The sequence below is a fragment of the Eumetopias jubatus genome, unplaced genomic scaffold (assembly GCF_037043125.1).
Source record: "Eumetopias jubatus isolate StellerSeaLion01/CBP00866 unplaced genomic scaffold, mEumJub1_p1.0 scaffold_9, whole genome shotgun sequence".
Classification (NCBI taxonomy): domain Eukaryota; kingdom Metazoa; phylum Chordata; class Mammalia; order Carnivora; family Otariidae; genus Eumetopias; species Eumetopias jubatus.
Window position 1 is genome coordinate 31329340 of NW_028274815.1, and position 27760 is coordinate 31357099.

At 37.6% G+C, this 27760-nt stretch overlaps 1 protein-coding gene and 1 pseudogene across 1 annotated transcript in view; both read left to right on the forward strand.

The window, feature by feature from the left end:
• The first annotated feature begins 4051 nt into the window (after positions 1-4051).
• LOC114219643 (regulator of microtubule dynamics protein 2) overlaps positions 4052-27760 on the forward strand; it is a 75196-nt gene continuing 51487 nt past the window's right edge. Inside the window, exons 1-2 of the mRNA XM_028117181.2 lie at positions 4052-4185; positions 10966-11433. Of these exons, the coding sequence (XP_027972982.1) occupies positions 10982-11433 (452 nt within the window). The 5' untranslated portion in view covers positions 4052-4185; positions 10966-10981. The remainder of the gene's footprint in view (positions 4186-10965; positions 11434-27760) is intronic.
• LOC148163516 (uncharacterized) lies at positions 19258-21032 on the forward strand (annotated as a pseudogene).

Sequence of the window (27760 nt, forward strand, 5' to 3'; positions counted from 1 at the left end):
TACTTAGTCTTGTGGAAACAGTTAATAAACTTACTTCTATGCCTTTTCCAAAGAAAGCATTTTTCCCTCAGAGGGTCCAATTTAGTCATAGTAATTTCAGAGTAATTTCATAATTTGGGGGGTAATTTTCTTGTGTTCTGGGGGTCCCCTAAAAGTAAAAATGCCCCCCAAACACCCCACTTGCATTAGACACAGTGTTATTTTTCCTCTTTTCCCCACGTCTATTCCTAGCCTAACCTGAACATGCTAGATCCACCATAATTCTGTATGTACCCTGTGGCTTACAGATAATGGTTAACCCCTCAAGAGATGCTCCCCATGGGGTAGAGTGCTCTGACCTGGATATTCAGGCCCTCTTGTAAGAGGAGCAGTGAAGGCTGAACCCCATTATTAACTGACTTGGGAGATGCAGACAGGACAATATCACCTGCAGACTTCTGGGATGTGCTTATGAGAGGTGTTCTGATGAGCCTCCTTCGAATGTTCTATCAGGCATCAGGATGGCCGGCCTCACAGGGTGTGGTTGAGAGGAAAGGCTTGTAGTCAAGGCTAGGTTTGATTATTGCTTCTAAAACTGACTATGTGACTGGGGCCAAGTTTCTTCACCTCGGCAAGCCTCCGCTTCCTTACCCGAAACATTACTTGTCTCACTGGACTGCTGGGACAATGGAATAAGATGATTCACATCTGAAGAAGGAAGCAGGAATGGAGTGAGTGTAAGACGCAATCAGTACTTTTGCCATGGCCATTGTTCCTGTTGGCTCTCCTCTGGTCTCCAGGTCTGATCTGGGAAACTTGGAGCTTCAGTCATGCTGACTGGCTCCTCCATGTTGCTCTTTGTGCAGCCAGCCATGGACCTCTCTCCCTCTTCATGGTGGGTGTGTTCTTAATTTTAAAATAATGTCTTCAGTTATTTAGCAACAAAATACTTCCTTGACCCCGGCCTGGAGAAGAAGGTAGGTGTTGCTGTTTTGAGGTAGGAGTTGGTGGTGACATGGTGGCACTTATTATATTTACAGCTCAACCTACAGTTCACAGAAATTCAGGTTGTAAATTAGAAGACTCCAAGAGCAAAAATATAATAGATTAGAATGTAAATGGCACTGTCTGACCATCACCAATTCCTGAGCCTTAAAGTAAAATCCAGATCAAATTTCTAAAACAAAAGAAGAGTATAGCTTCTCAAGCGAAATGGAGGCAAAACCCTTGATTGCCTTCTAACTAAACAGTTTCTTCACCCTTAATGGTCTGTTCCCTGAGTAAGTTGATAGGTGATAAAAAGATCTGGAAATAATTATACAAGGAAATATAAGAATAGTTAACTATAGAGTAGATTGATAACTGTTACAGGACTAAAACCAATTGGTCATTCAATTGCTTCCTGGAAACAAAACCACTTAGATAAAACCCAAGAAATAAAAAAATAAAACAAAACAAAAAAACCCCTGATAAACCCATAACACACGCTTTACCACAGGAAGGACTACGAAGTTCTTAATGCTTTTCTCTTGACTATACATATCACTTTCAAAATTTTTTTTTTCAAAATATTTATTTAACACTGAATGTGTGCACTGCGCCAGGCACTGGGGATACCAAGATAGATACCTCCTTGCCTTGAAGAGGGTCCCAATCTCAAGGACCCGATAGTCACTGACCAAGTAGTAATAACACAGTGTACAAGAGAGAGGTGTCTGCAAGGCAGCAGGGAGGGGTTTTGTGTTTGTTCAATCCTTATCTTTCCACAAAAGTTTTGATGGGGGCATGGATGGATACATATTTTGGGGAGGAGAAAAATGTACAGAGCAGCTTCTCAAGGGAAGCAGGTTAAACTGGATGAATTGGTTTTGACAAGCGGTAAACAGTAGGGCATTCCAGGCACAGACAGCATCCTGAAGAGCACACAGAGATGGAAAATCTGTGGCTTATGGAAAGATGATAAGGCAGTTTGGCTATAGCTGAAGTATAGGATGAAGCCTGGTAGGGAAAAGCTGGAGAAGCAGGTGAGGGCAAACTGTGAAGGGCCAGATCATTGTAGCACTGTGCTAGTTGTGACGGAGAAAAGTGTCTTAATCAGTTCCAGCTGCTATAACAAATTACCATAGGCTGGGCGGCTTAAATGACACCTATTTCTCACAGCCCTGGAGGCTGGAAATCCAAGATCATGGTGCCAGGGTGGTTGGGTTCTGGTAAGTGTCCCTTTCCAGGTTGCAGACAGCTGGCTTCTCAATGTATCCTCACATGGGGTAGAAAAAGACAGCTCTGGCCTCTTAGTCTTCTTTTAAGAGCAAGAATCCTATTCACAGGGCTCCAACCTTGTAACCAAATTATCTGCCAAAGGCCCCGCCTCCAAATCGAATCACTTTGGGGATTAGGGTTTAAATATATGAACTTTGGAGGAACACAAACATTTGTCTATGGCAAACAGAGACTTTGAAACTCCTAACGGTTGCTTCCCACACCCCCCTTTAGTAGTTCCTTTGACGCTACACTCGAGTAAGGGTGGGGGAGTCATTTCTTCTTTTTTAGGTTATCCCTACAACAGTACCTGGCAAGGATTGCTCCTCTCTGGGCTGTTTAGTTTTAACTTTACCAAACGTCAATGGCTACCACTATCTCAGTTTCTACCTCTCAGATAATTTTTACTGAGCAAGGAAAAGAATCAACGATACTGGAGGCAGGGAGAGGGACCAGTGTTATGTAGGCTACAGGAGTCCGGCTATTTTACCCTACTTCCTGGACTTGAAGAACAAGTCAGTACCAGCTGCCATCTTCCTTCTGGAGCAAAGAGTTGGTAAGGCCTTGTTCTCAGCTCACACTCCCTATTTTTATTGAGGGTCTCTTCTGTGCTGTGCACTGAGGACATAGCAGTGAACAACTCAGTGGGCTGCTTCTGGAAAAGCTTAAATCGCAAGGTGCTTTAAGCTTCTTTTAAGTATTATAGAAGAGACAGTATCCAAATCGTATTTGTATCCAAATCTTATTTAAAAAAACAAAAACAAAAACCCCTACGATCACCCTGCATAACAGGTTTATAGTATATTGTATTCTGGTTAAACAAAACAAATATTAGTATTATATGGTAATATCCTTGCAAACCATAAAATGAGAGTCGAAGTGGTTTTTGGAATGGAGTGCTCTTCTAGCTAGTTTGAAATCTTAGAAGTGTTAGCCTGCTGTCTTCCAAAATATAACTTTGTTTTAATAAAATGACTGTCGCTATGGCTAGGCTTAATTCTTTAATGCAGCTTGCTTAAAACTCAAAAACCACCTTATAGTCTCAAGGATCCTAGAGAATCCCCATCAGTAAATAGCATTGTATAGATGATAAAATAAGCTTTTTAATTTCTCATAGAGCAAATTTTTTTTTAATATATAAATAGGAGTGATCCGTTTTTAATTCCATTCAGTACGTTGGTGGGTGATTTAGTAATCAAGACTAAGTTCTCTGCAAGCCTAAATTTAAAGCTCCAAGTGGGGGCAATACAGAGAGGAGTGTGTTGTTTTTGTTTGGCAGAGTTTGTTTTCATCGTACAACCCACAGAAAGTGAAGTTGGGTAAAATCTCTTATGTTAGGGATCTGAGAAGCCTGTGGTTTTCAGCTAAAGGCAACTCAGAATGGTGGGGGTATGAAGAGGTTAGGGATTTGTCATTAAAATGGAACGTGAGTTAAGGTTAAGAAACGTGGTTTCGGACACGATTAGTTATTAGTGTAAGAAGCCTGCGCCACCCTGTAGTGCAGATCAAACTTCAAGGCTGTGCCTAGGAGGGGGAACAAAGAAGGGTATACAGGGCGAGGGGTGAGTCTGGGCGCGGGAAAGAGCCAGGACCGGGGCCCCGGGGGAGACGGGCTTGAAGGGACGGCGGCATCCCGGCAACAATATGCGGTGCGGGCCGAGGCGCCGGCGGAGCGCATTCTCCTTCTGGAAAAGGTGCGCTGGGCGCCGGCCCGGGTAAGTCGAACCCCCCGCGGGAAGAGGCGGGAGCCGTAGGGCGAGCGGCCGCGGGCTCCTCCCCCGGCGCCTCCGCTCTCTGGGTCAGGACACGGCGGGCCGCGGGGCCGGACGTGGGGACCCGCGGGCTCCGGGCTGCTGTTCGCCGTCCGCCGCTCCGCTCCCGTCCGCCCGGCAGCAGGTCCCGGGTCCCCGCTCTCCGACCGCGGAGAGGCCCGCGCGGCGAGCTCAGGTGCGTGCGGAGGTGGGCAGTGGGCGGCTCGGCGGGCGGAGGCCCGACGCGCCCAGGGTGCGGAAGGCTGAGGGGGCACTTCCGGCGACCGCCGCGGCACTTCCGGGTCTCGCGGGGTGGCCGCCGCCGACTCTGCGGGGCATCCTTCCGCCGGCGGGCGCCGCGTTGCGCCCTCCGGCTGGCAGAATCGGCTGGCGGTGGCTTTCCCCTGCCGGGGCAGCCCTGTCGAGCTGGCGTCTGGAAGCTTCGGTCCTGGAGCTCGCAGGTGTTTCCACTTAGGCCGCCCGTCGTGGGTGCGTGGGGAGCTGACGGTGTGCTGCCGCGGCCCGGCGGGCCCCTGCAGACCGGAGGAGTTGCAGCCGGAGACACTGGGTCGCCTCATAGCCTCCGCTCCTGGGTCTTACCTTTCAGCCTCCGGCAAACATTTGTGTTGTGTTGTGTTTTGCTCTGACTCCGATCCTCTACCTATTTTACTACAAAAGGAAGGCCAGATTTTCAGTGCCACAAACATTTGCAAATAAGCCAAACATCAGCGAGCCCTGGGTTTAAAAGAAATTATTAAACAGGGAAAATAGTGAGAACCTGATGAAATAGTATTTGAATTCACTTAGAAAGTATTAGGTTATCCAGGTCGCTGTGAGGAATCTGATTGCCAATTCATGGTCTCAGAGGTAATCCTTTGGGAAACAAACCTCAGGCCTTGAGTGTAACCCATGATGTTCCTTTCCCCTTCTTGCAAAATTTTTCATACATCTTCCAAGTACCAGAGTTATATTTTTATGTGCTTCCCCCTAAGATTCTGCTGATGAGTTAAATGAATATATATTGCTAGATACTGCTGAAAACATTGTAATTTGATAAAGCACAATTTCCATTTCTAAAAATTAATTTTAATGTAGAAATTTCTTTAGCGTTAACATTTTGGTGACATTACTTCAGTAGGATTCTTGGTTCTCATCTGCAAATAATTATGTATTACCCATTAATTTCAGATGCCAATATTTTTTATTAAAATAATGTCTCATTTTCTATCATTACTAGCACCTTACAAACGAAACTTGTAAGGGGAATAATACTTAACATTTGAATAGTCAATACATTTTTAAATTACTGTGTTTTTATACTAAAGTATAGTGTACACTAGTTTGATAATTAAACATAGAGAAGTTACATAAAAATGTAATATAACCTTTGAAATTATACTGCAGGTAAGCAAGTATTCTGATTTATTACTTTGCTAGCTACTTTTTTTTTTAAGATTTATGTATTTTTAGAGAGAGAGAGTGAGTGCAGGGGACAGGGGCAGAGGGGAGAGGGAGAGTCTTAATTAATTAAGACTCCAAGGTCAGTCTGAGGAGGGGCTCGATCTCACCACCCTGAGCTCATGACCTGAGCGGAAACCAAGAGTCTGGCACCTAACCAACTGTGCCACCCAGGTGCCCCTGCTAGTTACTATTTTTAATGAGTGGCATTTTTCAGATTGGCGGTTTAGAAGCAGGTGTATTTTATACTGATACAAAATTGAAGCATAGCTTGCTCTATTAGTCTCTGATAGTGGCTATTTAAAAGCAATACCTGCCACTGATTGATTCTAGTTTTTCCCCCAGTTGATTTTTATAGTTCTGAAATCCTGAACATCTCTGCGCAGTTCAGCATCCTCCTTCATAGCCTTAGGGATGCTTTCTGAATCTTCCTCATGCAGCAGTACATCCAGGAGTTGTCAGGGTAACAGTTTTCCTGTCCTAGTCAGATGGCCCCTGGGTAAATGACTTGACAGCTGGATGCCTGTTTGCTTATCCGCCATAGAGATAATACTAGGACCTGCCTCCAAGAGATCATTTGGAATTGGTATAATTCCTAAAGAAAAGGTCAAACAAAAATTCATGCTCCCGGCCACCTATTTAAACCTGGGGCAGTCTCAGGGATAAGATCGCCTTCCTAGGTAGACTTTGACTTCCATTTATTTACTTGATTAAATGAAAATAATTTCAAACTAGGCTATGTTTTTTCATGTAAAGTTCAAGGAAGGCCCAGCAGGAATGAGCCAAGAAAGCAATCAGAATAGGAAGATTTCTTTTAATAGACCTCTGGATCAGCATATGAACATTCTGCATTCATCGTTTTATTGACAAAAAGCCAAGAAGATCAAGTTTGATGCATGGTTATTAGATGTAATGCAAATGGAAGTCATGGGCACATAATGACTTTTCTTAATATCTGTTGCCTTTTTGCAATAATCTTTCAAAATAATTTAGTTTGGTGATAAATTTTTTGTGTGTGGAAATAAGTATACAGCTAATAATAATTACCCACAACTTCAGCTGAATTGATCCCAATCTACTGCTGGCCTGTCTCCTGTTTGGGATAGGAGAGGACGAATGGTTAGACTTACAGTTCCGTTCTACCAATTAGGTAAAAATGCTTTTTGCTTAAAAAAAATTAATTCCAGGCAAACTTCCCTGAGGTCAGGCAGGCCAGATTAAGCACACAGCCTTTCTCCTAGAATCTTTGGCTTTAGAAGAAGGGATTCTTATTCTCTTGGATATAATACTCACCAACATCTGAGGTAATTTCTGGAAAGTTACTATTTTAAAATCATTCATCCTTCTCTTTTACACTGAGACCTGTAATGAAATGGAGCATCCAAATAGGATCCTCCCTGCATTCAATGCATATCCTCTAAATATATTACTTAAGGAATCTGAGAAGACATTCTCTTAGGCAAACTTCTTGGAAATAATCTTATTCACTCTCCCATGTGGCACCATTTGAAGCACCACTTTTAGTTGCTCATTTAGAGTATAAGAAACAATGGCTTGCTCAAGTATGTGGGATCATGGGATATAGACCATAGGAAGGTACGTTTCAGGTATACAACTGAATTCAGAATTCCCATCTTTCCAGTGCTCCTTCCCCTGTTCTCACGCTCAGCTGTTTATTTTGTTTCCTAGTTCACTTGGAACAATGAAGCAACCACAGAGAACTTTCATAAGCTCCCACTGTCACATCTACCCACCTTCCTGAATCTGCTCACATAATCTGCCTTTTCTTTCATTCCTATGAATGAACGGTTTGTGTTTCCATCAAAGGTCAACGTCTGTGCCTGTGTACTGCAGACCATCCGTCCCTCTGCCTTCTCAAGTTTACTGCTGCAGTGATTTTCTGATCTTTTACTTCATCATTTTATCTTCCTTTTTAAAAAAAATTGGATCTTGTCCATGCCCAAATAGAAATGCTATTATTTCTCCATCTTTTTGGCACCATTTTCCAATATAGTCATGACATCATTTCTTCTCTCCTTCCTTGCTGTTTGCCCGTTTGTTCTTTTTTCTCCCTCTTCTGACTTCTTTTGGACTAATTGAATATCTTTACTATTACATTTTTATCTCCACTCTTGACTTATTATTTATACCTTTATGGAGTTTTTTAAACTGTTCTTGTTTGTTTAGTGTTTGCCCTTGGATTTACAACTGTACATCTTTAACTTACTATTATGACACTGCATTATAATCCAAGACCCTTAAAACAGGAGGTCCTATTTTATCCCCTCCCATACTTTGGGCTATTGTTGTCCTCAGTTTTTACTTCTACATATGTTATAAACGCCATAATTGGTTAATACCATTTTTGCTATAATAAGTGAATGTTTTATAAAGGAATCTTAAAGTGAGAAAATTGACTTTCATATTCACCCTCATATTTGCCATTACTGATGTAATTCATCTTCTGTGTAGATTTAGGTTTCTATCTGTTATCATTTTCCTTCTACCTGAAGAACCTCTGTTAGCATTTCTTGTAGTGTGTGTCTGATGGCAATGAATTCTCTCAACTTTTCTTTGTCAAAAAAGTATTTGTTTGGGATGCCTGGGTGGCTCAGTCGTTAAGCGTCTGCCTTGGATTCAGGTCATGATCCCGGGGTCCTGGGATCGAGTCCGGCATTGGCCCCTTGCTCAGCCGGGAGTCTGCTTCTCCCTCCGCCTGCTTGTGCACTCTCTCTCTCTCTCCCTGACAAATAAATAAATAAAATCTTTAAAAAAAAATAACCACTTTAAAAAGTTTTTGTTTTACCCTCATTTTTGGAAAATATTTCACTGGGTATAGAAATGTAAGTTGACAGTTTCTTCCAGTACTTTTAAAGATGACACTCCATTGGTTTTTTTTTTTTTGCCTGAATAGTTTCTAAGGTGATTCACTGAGACAACATGTGTTGTAATCTTATCCTTTTTTATCTGTAAACATGATGTCATTTTTCCCCACTGACTACTTTTAAGATTCCTTCTTTATCACTGGTTTTCAGTGTTTTTGTCTAATTTGGAAATTTTTTGGCCATTTTTCTTTCAAATACTTTGTATACCCCTTTTTCGTCCCTATAACTTGAACTATATATGTTTTAGACTGCTCGATATTGCCATAGGCTGTGCTTGGCTTTTCATTTTTTTGTTTCTTAGTCTTAATATGTGTGTGTGGTGTATGTATATACACATAGTTTTTAATTTTTAAAAATTTTTTAAATTTAAAAATTTTTAAATTTTTTCATTTCTGTGTTTCATTTTATATGGTGTCTTAGTCCATTGGAGCTGTTGTAACAAAATACCATAGACTGAGTGGCAACAGAAGATTTATTACAGAACAACAGAAATTTATATCTCACATTTCTAAACCCAGGAAATCCAGGATCAAGGCACTGGCAGATTCATTGTCTTATGAAGGCCAATTGGTTCATAGATGGCACCCTCTCCTTATAACTTTACAAGGTGGAAGGGTGGAGGGGTATCTGGGGGTTCTGTTTTATGAGTGCCCTAATCTCATTTATGAAGACTGCCTCCTGAAGTCCCCACCTCCTAACAGTATTACCGTGGGAATTAAGATCTCAACATATGGATCTAGAGAGGACACAAACATTTAGTCTTTAGTAGATGGTTTCTGTTGCTTTGTCTTTAGGTTTGCTGACTTTTTTCTCCACAATGCTTTTTCTTCTATTAATCTCATTCAATAAAATTTTATTTCAGATATTTTATTTTTCATCTCCAGAAGTTCTATTTGGTTCTGCTTAATACCTTCTATTTCTCTCATCATGTTTATGTGTTTCTTTAACATATTTTTAATATTTATATTAAATAGTGAACATATTTGTAATAGTTGTTTTAACATCTGTCTGCTAATTACATCATCTCTGTCATTTTCCTGCTTCTTTATGTATTGAGTAATTTTTGATTGGATGATCAACACTGCAATTTTATGTCATTGCGTTCTGAACTTTTTCAATTCCTTTAAAGAGTTTTGGACTTTCTCTTGGATGCAGTTAAATTATTTGTGAATTAGTTTGATCCTTTGGAGGCTCGTTTTTAATCTGTTTTAGAGTAAGTCTAAATAGATCTTAACTCTAGGGTTAATTAGGCCTCATTTCCAAGGCATTACCTCTCTGAGATCTCTACTGAAAGCCTCAGATATTTGGTAAACACTCTCTACTCTGGCTGGGGGGAATTTGTATAATCTTTAGGAATAGTTAGGTTGATAGATTCCTGGAAATTGTTCATTTGCCTGTCCTGATGGGGTTTGACTATGCATGTTCAGACTGGTGTTTGCAAAGTACTGGATATTGATGGGAAGATAATTTGGGGAACTTCAAAGTGTGTAAAGAAGCCGCACTATATTTTATTCTAAACACAGAAGTTTATTACAGTACTAACATACTTACTGCCATTTTAAAGTCTTGGAAGGAAAAGAACTTTATATTATTATAAATATATTTACATTATATTATTATATTTTATATACTTATTTATATAATATATATTTGTATATAATATATGTTTATTTAATAATATATTATGAATTATATTATATTATACTATTGTTTTCCATTAATGGTCTTCTGATTTTAAGAACAGAGATAAACAATAAAACTTGTGAAGATGGGATATACCAAAGAAAAATTATGGTGCATTTAGTCAGAGTAGCTGAGTTTATGTGGAATTAGGGAGGCTAAGGCTTGAGCCTTGAACGTAAAACAGTGAAAGTTCAGATGGAAAGAAGAGTCAAAGAAAGGACATTTTTGCTACTTTAAAAAAGAGGAAAACTTGAAAGAAAATAAAAATATTAAGTCCTCAGGCAGAAATAGAAATGTAAAGAGCAGAGGCCTTCTGGGTCAAAAGAAGAAAGGAGATGAAGCCTGCATGTGTTAGCATTTTTGCTCTGCATGCTGAAAAAAAAAGAGATGAGGTGGGTTATAAACTTGCCAGAGCTCCTGATATATTTTATATTCTAAATCCTTGGGCTTTTAAAATGTTTATTACTCTAAGTATATGTGTGAACTGGGTACTAAGAAAAAGCTCCTTGGACTTCCTTAAAGATTGGGTAAGACTCAGAAATCAGCATACTAATTTTATACAGATAAAGGGTGCAAACACAGTTAAGCACAACTTGAATTCTCAAATAGCTTTTTTTTTCAGAAATCTATAATGATGCTTTTACCACTATACATCATACTCTTTAAAAATTCAGATCAGTCATGTAGAATACAAATTCTGAATTAAAATTGAAACTTTACACTGGACTTCAGTGATATCCTTAAAGTAAATCTTTCGATGGGGCCACATACAATTTAGGGGTAAATATATTATACTTATTATTATTTATAAATTTTAGTTTATGATTTATCGTGTGTGTGTGTGTGTCTGTGATGTAGACTTGACTTCTCTTGATTGAGAAAGCTTTAATATTTTTGTCTTGGGCGAAGACAGAAACTACATTCATTTACATTTATGCTTTCAATTTTAGAAACAAAACCCAAGAAATGCCTCATTCCGCAAACAAAGAACTGATACTTGGCATCATGGTGGGAACTACTGGAATCAGCTTGCTTCTTTTGTGGTACCACAAGGTTCGTAAATCAAGGACAACATTGAATTTACCTAACTTTCTTTCCGTGGGTAGTAAGTTTGATTCCGTGACTTTTCAAGATGAAATGTGTAATGGCCAAGGAACAGCCGCGATCTTTCAAGGAAGGCAGCTTCAGATATTGGAGAAGTTAAACGAATTACTGACAAATATGGAAGAACTCAAAGAGGAAATCAGAGTTCTTAAAGAAACCATTCCAAAGCTGGAGGGATATATACAAGGTGAACTTGGAGGGAGGATAACTGTACATAAGATAAGTCCTCAGCACAGAGGTAGAAAAAGAAGGCTTGCCACAGTTCAAAGTTCTGGAACAAGCAATAGTTCAGAGGAAGCAGAAAGTGAAGGAGGGTAAGTTTCTTGATGATGTTTCCCATGCTGAATTGATTATTTATTTCATTTTTGCTATTATTTAGGTACTTTCATTATGCATTTCCAGTTATGTATTTTGCTACAAATAAGATTAAAAAAAGAAATGATTTTTTGGCTTACATCATAATTAAAACTATATTCAATAGTGGTCTGTATTTAAGATAGTTTAGACTGCAATGACAAAAAGAATTTAAGTGACTTACTAGCACCAGGTACCATCATGTGAGTAATAAAAAAGTCATTCATTGTTTGCCAAAATGTGTAACCTATTTTTATATGTGGCAATGGTGTCACCCCTTATATAAGAACTGTACAAGAAGTGCTCTCAGCTAGAACTTTCTGTGATGACGGAAAAGGTCTAAATCTATGCGGCCAATACGGTAGCCATTAGCCACCTTAGCCATTAAGCACCTGAAATGTAGCTAGTGCAAATGAGAAACTGAATTCTTAATCTTATTTAATTGTAATTAATTTAAATAGCCATGGGACTGGTGGCTTATGGAATTGGGTAGTGAAGACCTAAAAAGATTTGAGAAGGTACAAGTGATTCAGTTTCATCCTCACCATCCTCAGTGGTAAACCTTTGAATTCTAAAACCAAGAACATAAAAAATATTCTTTTAGAAGAAAAACAAATGATTTATGAGTTTAAAAAAAACCTGTGCCCAGCTAGTGTTTCTGAGGTGTAAAATAGGCAAGTAAATAAAGAATCACTAGAGGTTCTTTAGGGCAGGGACACTGTGTTTATCTTGTTATATTCTTAACACCTTGCTCTTGTACCTAGCACAGAGTAGATGCCAATAAATATTTCACGAATGAGTGAGTGCTCTGCTAAATCACCATGGAATTGGGAGAAGAGAGGGGAAGGGAGAAGAGAGGAAACAAAGGGTAGGGATAAAAGTGTGATTTCATAGATAAAGAAATGTAAATGGTGGATCAAGTCTTTGATATCATGCTAGGACTGGAATTACTTAGCATTTTTATATGTGAACTGGAGACATAACTCTATGAAAAATCTTTCAGATAGGGAAGAGCCACAAGTGGTAGATCTAGATAACAGGAAGGTTTTAAACATTTGTGTTCCTGAACAACGACAAGTTGTAGACTGATTTTAAAATTGGCAGTAGAGTGTTTAAAAGGAATTGAAAAGAGTTCTAAATATTCCAGAACTGTAACTCTGAAAAGGCCCTGTAAATTATTAAGGGTATAGAGAACAACAGCTTTGTACTCCAATGAGGACAAAGATCCCAACACAACATTATACATCGATGAGTTATTGAAGACCAGCAATGGTTTTCATACCTTTATGTAAATCTAGGGCATTTCCTCATGAGGAATCCTGTGTGCAACTTTGGCAAGCACATCTTCAAAAGGACATAATGGAGCTAAGGACTAGCCAGAGAAGATCCCCTGACTGGGAGGAGAGATGGCAGTCCTGGTAAAGGAGTGGAGGCCAAAAGGCTGAATATGCCCTTCATCTAAAAAGACCCAGGTTAGATTGAGCACAGGCTTGTTCAAGAACTTCTAAAATTCTAGGAAGAGAGGCACCTTTCATAAGTTTACGATAAGTTTGGGACAGTCAGAGAAAGACAATTATCATATGGTTTCACTCATATGTGGAATATAGGAAATAGCTCAGAGGACAATCGGGGAAGGGAGGGAAAACTGAACGGGAAGAAATCAGAGGGGGAGACAAATGATGAGAGACTCTTAATTACAGGAAACAAACTGAGGGTTGCTGGAGGGGAGGCGGGTAGAGGGAAGGGGTAACTGGGTGACGGGCATTAAGGAGACCACGTGATGTGATGAGCACTGGGTGTTATACACAACTGATGAATTATTGAATACTACATCTGAAACTAATGATGTACTATATGTTGGCTAATTGAAATTAAAATTAAAAAAAAGATAAGTTTGGACAAATGAAAACAAGGTAACTGTGGGACTTAATTAACTTCAAGTAATGGTTATAGGCATACATTGTTTATGTGAGTTCAAGAAGGATTTGTGAAATTTATAAATAACAGTCACAGATGGCTAATAAAAACTTTTAAGATTGATGTCAGGTAAGATATTTCCCCTTCTTGCTCTATCCTGGGTGCCTTTGTTAGCAATAGAATACTAGGATAGAGGCAAGGGAGCCCTAATGACTTGGACTAGATTACGGTGAATGGCCCTTAATACAGCAGAGGGAAACTTTTTCCTATTTAGCTATACTTCAATAAAATAAACAAAACAAGCAAACAGATACTTAATGTGGATTTTTTTTGAGAGAGGAAGAAGATACAGAAAGATTTAATACCTCTTTCTAAATAAAAAACCTAGAGACAAACTTTTTAAATAAATAATGTACTTTTTAAAAACAAGGTCTCTATAAAGTATATTTGTGTAAATTTTAGATTGCCTCTCCTGATAAACCTCCCAGGCAACAGAAATGACTGGTCATGGTAAGATACAGTCCTAGCCCCATTAACATATTTAAGTTGAGATGTATACATCTTAGTGTCCTTGACAGCAAAATTAAAACATCAAATGATAATTGCATGTTCCATATGTAAAGTTTATCTTTTACCAAAGGTTCCTGGAGCTTTTGACTTCTTTTAGTAAAAAAGGTGCCAGTCACAATTTGCTGACACTGTTCTTTCTACGCAAGAAGAGGGAAGAAACGAATTATATCCTTAAGTGGTATCAAAACCTTGAGTGGGTAGATCAGTAGAACGCATTTTCTGCCAACAGTACCTTCTGCATGCCTGTCTTAGTACACAGCATCCTTGTGGATATAGGGATTTATGCCTTTTTTGGACTTAGCTAATTTCATCTACTTCATTGTGGAGGTGATGGTGCCAGAGGCTCAAATTCTCATAATGTGGCCATCAGAGGGCCTGTCAAATTTTTTCCTTTTCCTTCTTAGCACTAGTGTGAACATCTTGGAAGGCATCTGTGCTTCTTGGTAATATTATGTTTCGACGGATTTTGTTTTTGTCCCTGCTCCAAGACTTGGAGTCAGCCACTGCCTTGGCAGCATTGGTTCCTTTCAGGGAAAAATAGTACTAGACAGTAGCAGCTGGGTGTGCAGACACGTACTGTTTGTAGGCAGGATGATACCAGAGCTTGTTTGGGCCCATTTAGGGTCAGGGTAAAGAAAAATAGTTTTAAATATTTTCCACATCATGAGTTCACATTGGTGTTTTCAGCTTAAACAGAAGTCCTTCCTTATTTCTGAAAACTTTTTAGCTCATTTTCCTTTTCAAGCTGCTCACTGCTCTTTTTTCTGCCAACCTTTATCTGTATTGCTCTATCGAACCGTGGGTTTAAAAAGTTATTTAAATCACAATGTTATGTGGAGGTGCCTCAAAAAATTAAAAATAGAGCTACCCTATGACCCAGCAATTGCACTCCTGGGTATTTACCCCAAAGACACAGATGTAGTGAAAAGAAGGGCCATATGCACCCCAATGTTCATAGCAGCAATGTCCGCAATAGCCAAACTGTGGAAAGAGCCGAGATGCCCTTCAACGATGAATGGACAAAGAAGATGTGGTCCATATATACAATGGAATGTCACTCAGCCATCAGAAAGGATGAATACCCAACTTTTACATCAACATGGATGGGACTGGAGGAGATTATGCTAAGTGAAATAAGTCCAGCAGAGAAAGTCAATTATCATATGGTTTCACTTATTCGTGGAACATAAGGAATAGTATGGAGGACATTAGGAGAAGGAAGGGAAAAATGAAGGGGGGGGCAATCGGAGGGAGAGATGAACCAGGAGAGACTATGGACTCTGAGAAACAAACTGAGGGTTCTAGAGGGGAGGGGGGTGGGGGGATGGGTTAGCCCGGTGATGGGTATTAAGGAGGGCACGTACTGCATGGAGCACTGGGTGTTACATGAAAACAATGAAGTGTGGGTCACCACCACATCAAAAACTAATGATGTATTGTATGGTGACTAACATAACATAATAAAATAAAATTTGAAAAAAAATTTTTAAAAATCACAATGTTATGTAAAGCTTTAGAAAGCTCTCTTTCAAAAGGTCATCTTTTTCCACTTTAGATTAAAGTAATATCCCATAATAAATTCATAGTTCTTCATTTTAAGTGAGCTTTATGAAGAATAGATGTGTTTCAGGAAGGCTGGGTGGTTCAGTCCGTTAAGCGGCTGCCTTCGGCTCAGGTCATGATCTTGGGGTCCTGGGATCGAGCCCCGCATCGGGCTCCCTGCTCTGCGGGGACCCTGCTTCTCCCTCTCCCTTTGCCCCTCTCCCTGGCTCGTGCTCACTCTCTCTTTCTCTCAAATAAATAAAATCTTTAAAAAAAAAAAAAGGACTAGATGTGTTTCATTATTAGATAAATCAGGGTTGTATAGAAATCCTACAGGCCTTCTTTCTTTTTTTCTTGATGTAGGTATTTTCCTTTTAGTGTTAAGTTCATATGATAGCTTCAGATAGTATCAACAGACACACAATTATTTGAAAAGAAAAACCCCACAAATCTACCCCCAAAAGAATACCAAGCCATAATACATGCCACAATACCTAGTACCTTAGATATTACTCTACAAATAGAGGATGGTGATGCCAGCAAGGCCACAGACAGAAACAGGCTTTTTGAGATTTTATTTAAAACTACTTAAATTTTAAATTTTCAGGGCACCTGATGGCACAGTCAGTTAAGCATCCAACCTTTGATTTCAGCTCAGCTTATGATCTTGGGGTTGTGAGATCGAGCCTTGCCTTGGGCTCTACGCTCAGCAGGGAGTCTGCTTGGGATTCTCTCTCTCCCTCTCCTTCTGCCCCTCCCCTGCTCGCTCACTTTTGCTCTCTCAAATAAATAAATAAATCCTTTAAAAAATCCTTAAATTTTCATTTCATGAGCCAAAATATAGTCTTTGCCTTTTGTTCATTTGCATTTTTTATTCTTACTATTATTTACTTCTGCCAAGTCAGTTTTACTGTTGGACTTCAATTTCTCAAGGCTTTGAAAGACAAATTCAGATATTCATGATGTGGTACTTCTGTATTCTTTCATGTTGTAGAAGAGCACATTTGCCACACAAAAAATTGTTTTCTGTTTATGATTTTTAAAAATAAAACCTTACCACATAAATGAAATTCTTTTTGTAGTCCTTTCTCTTGGAGGTAACCATTATCTTAAAGTTGGCACAGATTCTTCCTTTGAAAGTTTGAATGTTTCTCCTATATGTGTATGATTATATCAACAATGAATAAATGGTGCTTGGTTCTTAAAATTTACATAAAAGGCATTATATGGTATACAACATTTTGTAACTTGCTTTTGCATCAAATGTTTCTTTAAGATTTTTCCAGATTGACGTATATAAATTTATTTCATTCTTTTCTGTTGCTATTTTGCATTCCATTGTATGAAATGCCTTAATTTATTTCCCTATGGATGGATGTTTATTTAGGTCACCATCTTTTGGTTCTTCTAAACAATGCTTTATTGAACACCTTTATATTTTTTTAGGCACATGTGGAATAATTTCAAAGTTTATACTTAGAAGTGGATGCTGAGTTATAGACCAAATATAGTGTTATGATATATTACTAAACTATTCCTCAGAGTGTGCCAGTATATGAGAATTCTTATTTTCCCATACAAATTTATATAGTTAGACTTTTTAATTTTAGGCAAACTGATGGAGATGAAGTAGTAACTAATCATTATTTCAGTTTGTATTTCCCCCGAACACTAGTAAGATTGGGCATCTCATCATAGTTTATTTGTATTTTGGTCTTCTCATCTATGAATTTCTTTTAAAAATGAAATAATAAAGGAAGGTAACACTAAGAGTTGGTGTCCTCTTTATTGATTCTCTGAGAGGGTCCACTCTATGCCAGGCACTGTGTAAGCTCTCCAGGTACATTAGGAAACAAAACAAAGTCTTCCAAGTCAAATACAGATTTTTTTAAACAATGTAACAGAATGTTAAAGAGAGATACTGTGTTCTAATTTTAACCAGAGTCCCAAAGGCCAAGAACAGAGTGACAAGGTCCAGGTCCCCTTGCATTCTAGACCCTCCTGGGCAGGACTTGCCAAAAGATGGAAGCCATTGCCAGAGTGAGCATTCACCCACCAGTAGCCTGTGAAAGGAAGCAGCTGAAGGGCTGAGAGAAGCATTTCTTCAGGGAAAGTCGTTCCTGTGCTGGGCATCCCACCAGTATGTGTATGATGCTGAATGCTGTAGGAACGGATGGCATTGCTCAGGCAGAATGTGTCGCATGGGAAGAGCGACAAGGTAGAGTGCAGAGCCTCTTGGCACCAGTACCGAGGGAGTGGGCAGAAGTGGGGTACCATGCCTTTGGTGTTCCATCTAAAAAGTCATTGCCAGACCCAAATTTATCTAGGTTTTCTCCTGTGGTGTCGTCTCCGAGTTTTATAGTTTTGCATTTTATATTTAGGTCTGTGTTCCATTTTGAGTTAATGTCTGTGAAGCGTAGAAGGTCTGCATGACTGACCACTCTTTGTCTCAGCCATATGTCAGGATTGTGGGGAGAAACCCTGAGGAATGAGGTGATGTTCCCCTCCAGGACCAACAGCACATTTAGCAGATTTGCTTACTGCTTGGGGTAAGTGTAGTGGGTTCCCTAAGCTCAGCGTTCCTTTCTTTGTAACACAAATCAGTGCAAATGCAGGAGTCTCCAGGCCCTCTGTGTTGCCCTTGTGGGACCTGGAGTCTGGGAGAACCAGCACAAATATGCCAGTGATCATACTGTTGGATTTGCTGTGCGTAATAAAGTCCTCTTCTTCTGACCCAAGAACCATTTGTGAGACATTAACTGATTAAGGTATTAGCTTATATGTAGGGTAAAATTAGATCACCAAACTGACAATTATATGATGAAAATGAGAGAGCATTAGGCCTTCGAAAACTAATTTGTTCAGAGGTTTCCCAAAGAAGATTGTTAGGAATGGAACAAAATCAGAAGGTGGTAGCAGGGTATTCAGGATATCGAGAAGTAAAAAAGTTTATATTTGAGGCAGTGTTTTATGTCATTACTGGCTTGACAAACATACCTATTATATGGATAGGGCTTCAAGTTGGTTTGGAAAAGGAGAGGACAATATTTCTTTTCTGATACCTCTATTACCCTTGTCTTTAAATGGATATAAGTTGTTTCAAAGAGTTAGAAACAGTAACAGAGCAGATCTCTGTAATCTGTGCATCTGGCCCACATGATCAGATGGCATGCTTTACTGCCAACATAGACAAAGCTTATCTCATTCTGGGGGGCAATGATGTTGGCTATTTAGGTTTGTTGGTTTGGTTTTTTTCCTTCTCCATATATCTTTGGACCAAAGTCTGTAATGGTGACTTTTCCATATCACTGGAGGGTATAAAAACCCAGGGTGAAGAGTGTTCATGTGAAAGTAGAATGAATTAGTAAGCCAGGGGTGTGTAGGGCGGCCAGTGAGAGAGACAGTCCCAAGCAAAAGATCGTGCAGGTATTATATATGTTACTGCCTTCATGCTGTTTTCTTGTCCCTTGATTTATTGGCTGACACCTTGAACACGGTGAAGTTACAATACACATTACCCCTTCACAAGAATTGCAGCTTTTCAGAAAGGCAAGCCACAGAACAATTTCATCCGAACCTGATGTCATAAGATTCTAGAGTCTGCTGTCATCACATTCTGTGTTATTGCCATGTTAATTCCACACGCAGCTTAAGTGTTCAGTCTTCTGACCTGTTCCACCTACACAGGGCATTTTATGGCTTAAGGATGATGGCTTAGGAAGGAAGGGAGAGATTTACTTTGGATTAAATTCAATATGGGAAAATGCTTAAGGTAAGCCTTTAAAAAGAAAAGAAAAACCCCCACTGGTCCATATATTTCATGTGCTAAAGAACATTGACATGTTCATGAACCCAGCTTTAACACTTCCTTTAGTTTCCCATAATAACTAAGTATGAGGACTAGCTGGATGTTTATCTGAAGTATTCTCTCCAGAGCGGTCTTACTTCATCCATGGTTAATATTTTAAAATATATTAGTCAACAGGGCATACATTTATTCTACTTGTCTCCTTTAAATATAGTAGTTCAAGAGTCTCAAACAGATACTCTGATTTACTATTTTTAAAAGAGGAAGCCTCCTCCTTTCCTTCAGGGGATATTTTCGTTCTTGTGCCTTGTCATATGTTTCCCCTGGTCTGTCTTTCTGCCTGTTTCCCTGAGTCTTTCATCTGATCTTCCCAAGGTTTAATAGATTGGGCAGGTACTGTGTAGGTAGAGATAATCTTTCAGACTCGGGCATTTTGGGAGGATACATCTATGTGACCATTAATTCCGGTGCCATAATTTTCTCATTCCCTATTGTTTCCATATTGATAAAGTGGGTATTACTCTCCAGGAGGCTTGGCAGGTCTCCACCTCTGCTCCTTATTTTTTTTCCTCATTTGACACTTTTCTCACTCTAGCCGCAGCAAACAGGACCAGAGCGTGCAACCAGATTATCCTGCAGTTCCAGTTACTTCGGACCCCCTGCAGCATGGAGCCTCTTCTTTCACTCATCGAACTCTATCTCTTGATCCTAAAAGAGCTCATCTGTCTGAAATATGTAATGTCAGTTCACGTAGTGAAAGTAAAAATTTACCTTCTTCATCAAATTTATCTACTCACTCATATTTCTCAGGAAGAAGACATTATTTACTTGCTAAACTTCAGAAAAGCTGTATTTTCCCCAACCATCAACACAGTAGAGCTAACTTTGATTCTCAAGAACAAAGAATCTTCAGTGATTTAAAATCAGACCATCTTGGCCTTAGATTCCAAAGTTTTTTCTCTGCCCCTAAACTAAGTGTAATTTCCTGTTATGAGAAAGCTAGTTTTTTTGATCTTCAATCAAGTGGTCGTAGCATCTGTATTCATCATAATACAGATGAAATTGAAATGGTTTGTGAAAACTCAAGTATTACTGGTGCTGAAAAATATCTAAGCTCTTGTTCTCCTGAATATAACATTACACATTTTATGAGTTTTGGAACAAAAGCTAATCCTTCAACCTATCCACACACCATTGGTGGAAACACCTGTCAACACAGCACAGCAACCTTGGTTTCTCTTGCAGCTGTTCTTTCCTATACCTGTCAACAAAACGAAACTGCAACTGATATTGAAGAAAGAGGCCAATCAAGGGAAGTTTCCCTTCATCCTGTTCTCAAAGTCACCATACAGATCATTCTCCACCTGTGGTTCAGCAGCATCCCTCTCAAAGAGTAACTTCCCCTGTTTTCTGTAATGTTGGATTTTCACTTTATAAAAAAATGCTTGTCACTTTATCCCACCTCAGAAGGACATTGCTTTAGATTCCTTTGAAGATGAAAACATTGTTATTCCATCTTATGATGAAGACACATCTTCATCCAATGCAATTCATAAAATAAGGTCACCTCAGACTTTCCACTCTCTTAGAAGGGTAGCTCAAAGCAGAAAATTTTTCCACCAGGCACACTGTAGAAATCACGGCTCAGCTCTCCTAGAAGTCTCCCATCTCACTAAGCTTCACTGTCTTTTCAGAAAAAAAGACCTCCACATTGCAGTCTAAATTTAACTTTAATTGCTATGTTTTTTTGGAAAGATGGCTTATTGACATTATTGGAATTGGAAGTCAAAGGTTATTAATCTTTTTCAGGCTTTTAACAGATTGACTACTGACATGTTGACCAGTCTCAGATTTCTGGATGATTATTGTAATATTTCTGTGGTCTGAAAAATACCATCAAGCATTGATATATAAGTCTTCTAGATGTATGACATTCTCTGAGAGTTTTAACATCTTCTTTTATCCTACTCTAGTCATTACAAACAGTATTCCTACCTATGTCACCTATAGAGGTATACTCAGCAATTTACAAATTTTCATTTGTATCAGCCTTGTTAGCTTCATTTCTCACGCCAGATAGCCTGGGGACAGATGATATTTTTACTAATACAAGGATCAAATTATAAGTAAAAAATATTGTAATAGAAATATATAGAATATATTGAAAACAGGTATTTTAACTAAATAATTTTAATACACATTTTTGTGTGCATGTCTGAGACTTCAGAGAACTCTGAGATCAGAGGTAATAAATGCATATATTAGTCTTTATTTTTCAAAGTGAATATTTTTTAGATTTTTTCCAAAATTTTCACTTAAAAAATTTTAAATAAAAATTTTATTTTAGAGCGCCTGGGCGGCTAGTTGGTTAAGCGACTGCCTTTGGCTCAGGTCATGATCCCAGAGTCCTGGGATCAAGTCCCACATTGGGCTCCTGGCTCAGTGCATAGCATGAGCTATGCTATTTCTCTCTCTCTCTCTCTCTCTCAAATAAATAAATCTTTTAAAAATTTTTTATTTTAAAAAGTATCTCCCAAAACTTTATTTTTGAGTATCTTTCAATTTTTTCCCACTATATTAAACTCTATAGATATATTTATCAGAGTAACTAATGAATGAAAAAATGCATATAGACAACTAAAAATACTTAAGTTAGAATATAGTCAGTCTTTGTAGAGGAAAGAAATTGGCATTATGTTCAATTATTTATCATGATAAAATGCCTCCTAAACCTGTATCATTGGGCTAAGATATTACCTTCACTTTTGTGTTTTTCTCCAAGTTTTAGCATGTATCTTAAAAAAATTTTTTTTCTACTTCATTTTTTTAACTTGTGGTAAAATATACATCACATAAAATTTACTGTCTTAACCATTTTTAAGTTTAGTGACATTAAGTACATTCATATTGTTTTGCAACCATTATCACCATTTTTCTCCAGAACTTTTTTCCTCTTCCAAACTGAATTCTGGACCCATTAAAATCACTCCACACTCCCCCCATTACCCCCAGCCTCTGGCAGCCACTTTTCTACTTTCGGTCTGTGTGAATTTGATTCCTCTAGGCACCTTAAAGAAGTGGAATTATGTCTTTTTGTAATGGCTGTTTCACTCAACATAACGTTCTCAAGGTTCATCTATGTGTCATAGCATGTGTCAGAGTTTCTTTTTTAAGGTTGAACAGTGTATGTATAGACCACATTTTACTTATTTATTCATCTGTTCATGGACACTTTTGTTGCTTCTACCTTTTAGCTATTGTGAATAATGCATGAACATGGGTGTACAAATATCTCTTCAAGACCCTGTTTTTTATTCTTTTGATTGTATATCCAGAAATGGAATTACTGAATCATATGGCAATTCTATTTTTTAATTTTTTTTGAGGTACTGCCTTATTTTTTTCCATAGCAGCTGCACTATTTTATGTTCCTCCAAGAGTTCATAAGGTTTCTAGTTTCTCCACATCAATGCCAACATTTGTTCTTTTCTGTTTTTTGACAGTAACCATTCCAATTGGTACAAGGTGGTTTCCCATTGTGGTTTGCATTTCCCTAATGTTTAGTGACACTGAGCATTTTTTCATGTGCTTATTGGCCTTTTGTATATCTTCCTTGGAAAAATGTCTATTCTTTGCCCATTTTTTAACTGGGTTGTTTGCTTTTTGTTGTTGAGTTGTAGGAGTTCTTTATATATCTCAGGTATTAACCCTTTACCAGATATATGATTTACAAATCTTTTCTCCCATCATGTGGGCTGCCTTTCACTCTATTATGTCCTTTGATGCACAAAATTTCATTTTAATTTTGCTGTCTAATTTATCTATTTTAATTTTGGTGTCTAGTTTATCTATTTTTCTTCTGTTGCCTGTGCTTTTGTTGTCATACCCAAGAAATCATTACCAAACACAATGTCATGAAGCTTTTCCCCTATGCTTTATTCTAAGAGTTATAGTCTTAGGTTTTACATTTAGTAAATAATGCATTTTGAGTTCATTTTTAATTTTTGCATAGAGAGAGTCCAATGTCATTCTTTTGCTTATGAATATTCAGTTTTCCAGTGCCATTTGTTGAAGAGACTACCCTTTCTCCATTGATTGGTCTTGGCACCCCTGTCAGAAATCATTTGACCATATATATGAAAGTTTATTTGTGGGCTTTCTATTCTATTCCATTGATGTGTATGTCTGACTTTATGTCAGTCCACATTATTTTGATTACTGTAGCTTTGTAATAAGTTTTAAAATCAGGAAGTGTGAGACCTCCAACTTTATTCTTTTTTCAAGGTTGTTTTGTCTATTCAGGGTCCCTTGAGATTCCACATGAATTTTAAGATGGATTTTTCTATCTTTACAAAAAAAAATCCCTCTTTAAGAGGGATTGTACTGACTCTATCAATTGTTTTGGGCAGTATTGACACCTTAACAATATTAGTCTCCAAATCTATGGCATGGAGTTTCCGATTGTGTCTTCTTTAATTTTTTTCAGCAATGTTTTATAGTTTTCAGTATACAAATCTTTCATCTCCTCTGTTAAGTTTACTTCTAAGTATTTTATTCTTTTTGATGTTATTATAGTCATTTTTTTATTTGCTTTTTAAATTGCTTCTTGTTAATGTATAGAAACACATCTGATTTTTGCAAACTGATTTATATTCTGAAACTTTGCTGAATTTGTTTATTCTTACAGTGTGTGTGTGTGTGTGTGTGTGTGTGTGTGTGTGTGTAAAATCTTTAGGATTTTCTACATTTAAGATCATGTCATCTGCTAAGAGATAATTTTATTTCTTCCTTTCTGATTTAGGTGTCTTTTATTTCTTTTTCTTGCCTAATTGCTCTGGCTAGGACTCCTAGTACTGTACTGAATAGTAGTGGCAAAAGCAGGCACTCTTGTCTCGTCCCTGATGTGAGAGGAAAAGCTTTCAGTCTTTCATCATTGAGTATGATGTTAGCTATGGGCTTCTCATATATGGCCTATATTATGTTGAGGTAGTTTCCTTCTATTGCTAGTTTTTTACATATTTTTTTTTAAGTAGGCTCCACACCCAGCATGGAGCCCAACATGGAGCTTGAACGCACAACCCTGAGATCAAGACCCAAACTGAGACCAAGAGTCAGATGCTCAATCTACTGAGCCATGCAGGGACCCCAGTTTTTTTACACATTTTCATCATGAAAGGGTGTTGAATATTGTCAAGTGCTTTTTTCTGCACCAACTGAGATGGTCATTTGGTTTTTTTCCACCCTTAATTCTGTTAATGGTGTATCACATTGATTTTCATATGTTGGACCATCCTTGCATTCCCGCTTGGCCATGGTGTATAATTGCTTTCAAATCCTGTTTGCTAGTATTTCTTTCAGGGTTTTTGTATCAATATTCATTAAAGATGTTGGTCTACTTTTCTCTTCTTATAGTGTATTTGTACAGCTTTGGGATCAGGGTAATAATGACCTAATAGAATGAGTTGGGAAATGTTCCTTTCTCTTCAGTTTTTTGGGGAGTTTGAGGAATACTGGTTAATTCCTTAAATGTTTGGTGGAATTCACCAGTGAAGCCATGTGGTCCTCGGCTTTCTTTTGTTAGGAGGTTTTTGATTACTGATTTAGTCTCCTTACTAGTTAGATCTGTTCAGTTTTTCTGTTTCTTCCTAATTCAGTCTTGGTAGGTTGTATGTTTCTAGGAATTTGTTCATTTCATCTTGGTTATCCAATTTGTTGGCATATTATCCTTCATTGTACTCTCATAACCCTTTTTATTCCTGTAAAATGGATAGTGATATTCCTCTTTCATTTCTGTTTTTAATTATTTGATTTTCTGTCCTTTTTTCTTAGTCTAGCTAAAGGTTTGTCAATTTTGTTGATCTTTTTGAAGAACCAACTCTTGGTTTCATTGATTTTCTTTCTTTTTTTTTTAATTCTATATTTTCACTTCTGCTTTAATCTTTTTATTTCCTTTCTTTTGCTAGCTTTGGGTTTAGTTTGCTATTCTTTTTCTAGTTTCTTAAACTATAAATTTAAGTTGTTGATTTGATATCTTTTTAAAGATAGCATTTATAACTATAAATTCTCCTTTACCACTGCTTTCACTGCATCCTGTACATTTTGGTATACTCTGTTTTGCTTTCTTTTGATTCAAAATATTTTCTAATTTCCCTTGTGATTTATTCTTTGACTCATTTGTTGTTTAAGTGTGTTATTTAATTTCCACATATTTATGATTTTCTAGTTTTCCTTCTGCCATTGATTTATACTTTCATTTCATTGAAGTCAGAAAAGATGCTTTGTGTGATTTTAATCCTTTAAAATTCATAAGACTTGTTTTGTGATGTAATATATAATGTATGCTGGGGAATGTTCCATGTTCACTTGAGAAGAATGTGTATTCTTCTATTGTTGAGTGGAGTATTCTGTATATGTTAAGTCAAATTGGTCTATAATGATATTCAAGTCCTCTGTTTGTTTATTGATCTTCTATCTGGTTGTTCTATCCATTGCTAAAGTGAGATATTGAAGTCTCCTACTATTATTATGTTACTGTTTGTTTCTCCCTTCAATTCTGTCAATGTTGGCTTCAAATATTTAGAACCTTTAATGTTTAGTGCATATATGTTTATTATAGTTAACATACTCATGGTGAATTGAATCTTTTATAATTATATAATGTCCTTCTTTGTCTCTTGTAAGTTTTTGACTTAAAATCATTTTGTTTGAGGCTGGTATAGCCAACGTTATTATTTAGATGAAGCATCTGTTTCATCTTTTTACTTTCAATTCAGATGTGTCTTCAGTTCTAAAGTGAATCTCTTATAGATAACATAGAGGTCATCCTGATTTTTTAAATTTATTCTACCAACCTGTGCTTTTTTGATTGGAGAATTTAATCCGTTTACATTTAAATAATTAGTAATTTAAATGAGTTACCAAATAATTACTAATTTGTTTTGTTAAAGATTTATTTGTTTATTTGAGAGAGAGAAAGTATGACTGGGGAAAGGGACAGAGGAAAAGAATCTCTAGCAGAACATCCCCACCCCCTGCCACGGAGCGTGGAGCCCCACATGGGGCTGGATCTTACAACCCTGAGATCATGACCTGAGCTGAAATCAAGAGTCAGATGCTTAACTGACTGAGCCATGCAGGCACCCCCAAATAATTACTAATTTAAATTTATTAATAGAGAATAACTCACTATTGCCATTTTACTATTTGTTTTCTGTATGTCTTATGGATTTTTGGCCTTCATTTCCTCTGTTACTGCCTTCCTTTGTATTTACTTGATTTTTTGTAATGACATATTTTGGTTTACTTCTCAGTTCCTTTGGTGTGTATTCTGTAGATATTTTCTTTGTGTTTACCATGGGCATTGCATATAACATCCTAAAGCTATAGCAATGTATTTTAAACTGATACCAGCATAACTTCAATTGCATGCAAAAACTTCTCCTTTAACAGCTCCACCCATCATTTAGTTATTGATGTCACAAATTATATCTTTATATATTATGCAGCCATAAACAGATTTATCATTATTTTTTGCTTTTCTCTTTTAATACTGTAAAAGAATAAAAAGTGGAGTTATGAACCAGAATTACAATAATGCTGGTATTTATATTTATCCATGTATTTTGCTATGTCAGAAAACTTTATATTTTCATATGGCTTCAAGTTGCTGCTAATGTCCTTTCATTTCAACTTGAAGGACTCTATCATTTCTTGTGGAACTGATCTAGAAGTAAAGAACCTCCTCAGCTTTTGTTTATCTGGGAATGTCTTAATTTCTCCCTTATTTTTGAAGGACAGTTTTTGCTGGATATAGAATTCTTGGTTGACAGTTTTTTTTTTCTTTCAGCACTTCAAATATATTATCCCACTGCCTTCAGGCCAGAAGATTTCTGCTGAGAAATCCATTGATAATCCTACGGGAGATCCCTTATATGTAATGAATAGTTATTCTCTTGCTGCCTTCAAGATTTTTAAGATTTGCTTTTAAGTTTCTACAGTTTGAGGATGTGTCTTAGTGTGGATTTCTTTGAATTTATCCTAGTTGGAATTCACTGAGCTTCTTACATTTGTATATCCACATCTTTCCTCAAATTTGGGGAGTTTTTGGTCATTATTCCCCAAAATAAGCTCTCTATCCCTTTCTCTCTTCTTCTGGTATTCTAATAATATGTATATTGGTCTGGTTTATGTTATTCCACAAAGTTTCTTAGGCTCTGTTCACTTTTCTTCATTTCTTTTTTTTTTTTAACTTTTTAGATTCAAGAATTTAAAATAATCTGTCTTCAAATTCGCTGATCCTTTATTCTGCTTGTTTGAGTATGTTGTTGATTCCCTCTAGTGAATTTTCCAAGTTACTTATTTTTTCAGCTCCAAAATTTGTTTGATTTTAAAAAATAGTTTCTAGCTCTTTGTTGGTATTCTCATTTTGTTCATATATTCTTTTCCTGATT